The sequence below is a fragment of the Penaeus monodon genome, chromosome 3, assembly GCF_015228065.2.
Source record: "Penaeus monodon isolate SGIC_2016 chromosome 3, NSTDA_Pmon_1, whole genome shotgun sequence".
Lineage (NCBI taxonomy): Eukaryota > Metazoa > Arthropoda > Malacostraca > Decapoda > Penaeidae > Penaeus > Penaeus monodon.
In genome coordinates, this window is record NC_051388.1 from 57697342 (window position 1) to 57702341 (window position 5000).

At 40.7% G+C, this 5000-nt stretch overlaps 1 protein-coding gene across 1 annotated transcript in view; it reads left to right on the top strand.

Annotated features, from left to right (window-relative positions):
- Positions 1-4401: 4401 nt before the first annotated feature.
- LOC119587991 overlaps positions 4402-5000 on the top strand; it is an 11529-nt gene continuing 10930 nt past the window's right edge. Inside the window, exons 1-2 of the mRNA XM_037936715.1 lie at positions 4402-4434; positions 4545-5000. The exon at positions 4545-5000 is cut by the window's right edge and continues 694 nt beyond it. Coding sequence (XP_037792643.1) covers positions 4402-4434; positions 4545-5000 — 489 coding nt within the window. The remainder of the gene's footprint in view (positions 4435-4544) is intronic.

The following is a 5000-nucleotide window of genomic DNA, read 5'->3' on the forward strand; positions in this document are numbered from 1 at the left end:
AAGGGAAAACCGAGGCGACTTAAGGAGCGAAAAAGGATTAAGAGAAAGGAAGGGAAAATGGAGAGGGAGGTCGGAGAGAAAATAGAGAAGGGAGAAGGAGGGAAGGATAAAAATGAGTGAAGAAAATGGAGAAGTTTAAGGAGAAAGAGGAGGGAAGACGTAGGCAGAAGAGGACTTAAAGAAGGGAAGGAGAGTGAAGTTAAGGAAGATTTTGGAGTGAGATGAAGTGGCAGAGGGAGAGGGAGAGGGAGAGGGAGGGGGAGAGGGAGATGGAGAGGGAGGGGGAGAGGGAGAGGGAGGGGGAGAGGGAGAGGGGAGGCAAAAGTTAGAAGGAAGAGAGTGAAAAAGGAAGAGAGAAGTACCTTTTTATCCGTGGAAGATCCACGGGTCCCGTTAGTTATTATTATAGTTATTGTTATATTTTTTTCATTATCATTATTGTTTTATCTATTATTATTGTTAATACTATTATAATTGTTGCTATTATTGTTATTGTTATTGTTATTGTTATTATTATTATTATTATTATTATTATTATCATTATTATTATTATTATTATCATCATCATCAACATTATTATCATCATTATCATTCTTATCACCATCATGTTCATTATTCTCATCGTCAACATCATCATCATCATCATCACCATCATCATCATAATCATCATTATCATTATCATTGTCATCGTCATCATTACAACCATCATAATCGTCCTCACTATCATAATCATCATCATCAATATCATCGTCATCACCATCATCATAATCAGTGTCATCGTCATCACCATCATCGTAATCATTATCCTCATTATTGCCATCATCATCATCATCATCATCATCATCATCATCATAGTCACCATGATTATCACTATCATCCTCATCAGTAACAATCTTCTTAAGCAAAGCCTTCTCATTACTACTAATTATATTACTAATCTCATTAAACACGATTTTCATAATAATGTGAACCTGTGAAAGAAAAGGAAATATGAAAATGAATTAAAAGTATTTTAGAAGAAAAGGGACAAAGTGATGTCTCAGGAAAGGGAAAATGAAGAAGGGAAAATGAAGGGAAAGATACGTAGGAGAAACGAAGAGAATGATGGGGTAGATAGATAGAAATTAAGAAAAAAACAATAAGGGAGAAAGAAGAGAAAGAAAGAAAAGAAGTGAAAAACAAAGAGGGGAGAGAAATAGAAAGAAAATATAGTCAGAAAAAAAAGAAGGGATTGAAGAATCGTGTGATAAGGTTGGGAATAATTTGTCATGGTATAACTTCGACTTTTTTCTTTTCTTCTCTCTTTCTCTCTCTCTCTCTCTCTCTCTCTCTCTCTCTCTCTCTCTCTTTTCTCTCTCCTCTCTCTCTCTCTCTTCTCTCTCTCTCTCTCCTCTCCCCTCCTTCTCTCTCTCTCTCTCTCTCTCTCCTCTCTCCTCTCCCCTCTCTCCTCTCGTCTCTCTCTCTCTCTCTCTCTATCTCTCTCCTCTCTCTCTCTCTCTCTCTCTCTCTCTCTTCTCCTCTCTCTCTCTCTCTCTCTCTCTCTTCCTCTCTCTCTTCCCCTCCTCTCTCTCTCTCTCTCTCTCTCTCTCTCTCTCTCTCTCCTCTCTCTCTCTCTTCTCTCTCTCTCTCTCTCTCTTCTCTCTCTCTCTCTCTCTCTCTCTCTCTCTTTTCTCTCTCTCTCTCTCTCTCTCTCTCTCTCTCTCTCTCTCTCTTCTCTCTCTCTCTCTCTCTCTCTCTCTCTCTCTCTCTCTCTCTCTCTCTCTCTCTCTCTCTTGTGAGTGTGTGTTTATCTATCTAACTATCTCTCAATATAGCTATCTATCTGCCTGTCTGTCTATCTATCTATCTATCTATCTGTCTATCCATCTCTCTCTCTCTCTCTCTCTCTCTCTCTCTCTCTCTCTCTCTCTCTCTCTCTCTCTCTCTCTCTCTCTCTCGCTCTCTCTTTCCCCCTCTCTCTCTCTTTCGTTTTTTCCCTTCAAGTTTCCTTTCTGCTTCATTCCTGCGAACAACAGAAGATATTCAAAAAGGAGAAGAAAAAAATCCTAAACCGTTATAATTAACCTTTTCAAAGTCACTAATAAGACTTTTGTTTCGATTTGCATACAAATTACATCTTATTATATATATATTCACTGATTTCTGGGTATTCAAATGTATTTACATACATTTTTTTTTTAATCAAAATGCGATTATAGATTATATTAACAATGATGATGGTGATGGTGATGATGATAATAATAATAACTATGAAAATAATGATAATAATAATTGTAAAAATCTCTCTCTCTCTCTCTCTCTCTCTCTCTCTCTCTCTCTCTCTCTCTCCTCTCTCTTCTCTCTCCTCTCTCTCTCTCTCTCTCTCACCCACTCTCTCTCTCTCTCTCTCTCTCTCTCACACACACACACACACACACTCATTCTCTCTCTCTCTCTCTCTCTCTCTCTCTCTCTCTCTCTCTCTCTCTCTCTCTCTCTCTCTCTCTCTCTCTCTCTCTCTCTCTCTCTCTCTTTTAATCAAAATGCGATTATAGATTATATTAACAGTGATGATGGTGATGGTGATGATGATAATAATAATAACTATGAAAATAATGATAATAATAATTGTAAAAATCTCTCTCTCTCTCTCTCTCTCTCTCTCTCTCTCTCTCTCTCTCTCTCTCTCTCTCTCTCTCTCTCTCTCTCTCTCTCTGTTCTCTCTCCCCTCTCTCTCTCTCTCTCTCTCTCTCTCTCTCACTCTCTCTCTCTCTCTCTCTCTCTCTCTCTCTCTCTCTCTCTCTCTCTCTCTCTCTCTCTCTCTTCCTCTCTCTCTCGGATGTAAACAAACAAACTAGGCTGTGCGCTTCACTACTACTTTGGCCAAATTTTAAAGAAAATACGGATACTACAACGCTGTACTTTTCACAGAAGGTACATGAAAGTAGAGTGATCAGGCAGGGGGCTCGTAGTGATAAAAGGGTGTTTTGGACTTAGTGAAATTTTGAATAAAAAATTTCAATCGCTACCCTCCACCCTCCCTCGCCATTTCCCTCCAATTTTGCGCATGCGCAGTAAGGACCAACAGCAGACGAAAACAACGACGCTGCTGCCATCGCCATGGAAACCGTCCTCGACCTTTCAACTGGAGCAGTGAGTGAGGAGGGCGCTCCAACTGCCCATGCCCCTTCTCTCGAAAATCCAACTTGGGAATATCTTCACTCAAATTTCAAGAAGACAGATCTTCAGAAACGTTGCCGTGAATTAGGTTTCAACAAAATATGGGTGACGAAGGAGAAGCTCGTCGATATGATCATGAGCAAGCATGACTCACCTAGCAATGATAACAATGAACGGCAACGGCAGATGGGCGATGCAGACTCGCCACTACAGAAAATAATATCTGACATAATTGAACTAAAGGGAAAGGTCTCCATCAAAGATGTAATGATCGAGGAGCTAAATGACATGCTGAAGACTGCTTATGTCACCATAAATAAACTTAGCGACCGTGTGACAGCGCTAGAAGACGAGGTTCGACGCAGCAAAGAAGTAAGTTCTAATTCGGCGCCAGGTCAGGACAGGGCACCGACGAACAGTGTGTCGAACACCCGCCCCCCGTGTGAGAAGACCCTCCTCCTGGGAGACACCAACCTCAGCTACGTGCGCGCCGCCGATCTAGGAGAGGATTGTTTTCATACGGACCAAAAAGGAAGCCAACGTTGACCTCTTGAAGTGCTGGGTGGAGGAGAAACTCAACTGGACCCCCACACGATGCATCCTTTATTGTGGCTTCCAAGACATCTTAGAAGACGCCAGCCCCACTACGATTCTGGACAACGTCGGGATGCTCATAAGTATTTTAAAACAAAGGTGTGACAATATGGAATTTTATATTTGTCAGCTAGTGCCAACTCTAAAGGAGGGTAATTTAAATGATAAGATTCTAAGTTTTAATGAGCAATTAATGGATTGGAGTCATTCTAATGGCGTCAGCATCATCAAAACTGACCTGCCTTTCAGACTTGGCACTGGTGATTTAGATGAACTTTGTTTTGATGTTCAGGATGGTGAGGAATTCTCCGGGGTCTTGCTCAATAGACTCGGAGCAATCCGTTTATTAAGTACCATTAAGAAGCAATGTCCCCATTTCAAACTATGCCATGACTGGAACTCAGCCAAAAGATATTATACCAAGTTTAACAATGGTGATAATAACAACACTGGAGGAGGTAAAGCTCCCACTCGACTGAGAATCAATGACCTAAGTATGACTGATAATAGGGAAATGCGTTGTTGGTCAGATTATAACAGAACCTCACAGATCAAACAAAACATTCATAACACCAAGTCTTCTTCAAACTGGCAAAATGAAAAACAAGATCATCTTCACAGACCACTTTAACAGACGTGCCTTAAGTAATGAAAAACGGGCAAGGGGATGCCATAACTGTGGTGAGTATAACCACCATCAATCCTCGTGTCGATATGACCATAAAATCAGATGTGCTCTCTGTCACTCTCTTGGGCACAAGAGTAAATTGTGCCTCCAACATAGACGCTAGGATGCTGGCCAAGAAGACATAGCCGCTCAGATCCCTGACTCTAGTCATTTCAAAGGAAATTTTGTTAAAGTGGAACACATAAATGCACAGTCTCTACTGAGTAAAACTAATGATGTAGAATTACTGGTTCAAGAACGAGAAATCGACGTCCTGTGCATTAGTGAAACTTGGCTGACCAATGATTTAGAAGATAAGTATGTTTGCTTTTCCAACTATAACATCTATCGCCAAGACAAAGGACGCGGAGGAGGAGTCGCTATCTATGTCAGAGACAACTTGAAAGTAAATCCACTGAATTTGACCGCAAGCAAAATTGATGGAGTAGAAGACCTTTGGCTCAGCATTCAATGTCGAAAACTGCCGTCAGTAATTATAGGATGCATTTACAGACATCCTCACGCTTCAGCGGAGTCTTTCAAGTACCTTTTAGATATTTTTCGCGAAATTTCTCTTAGA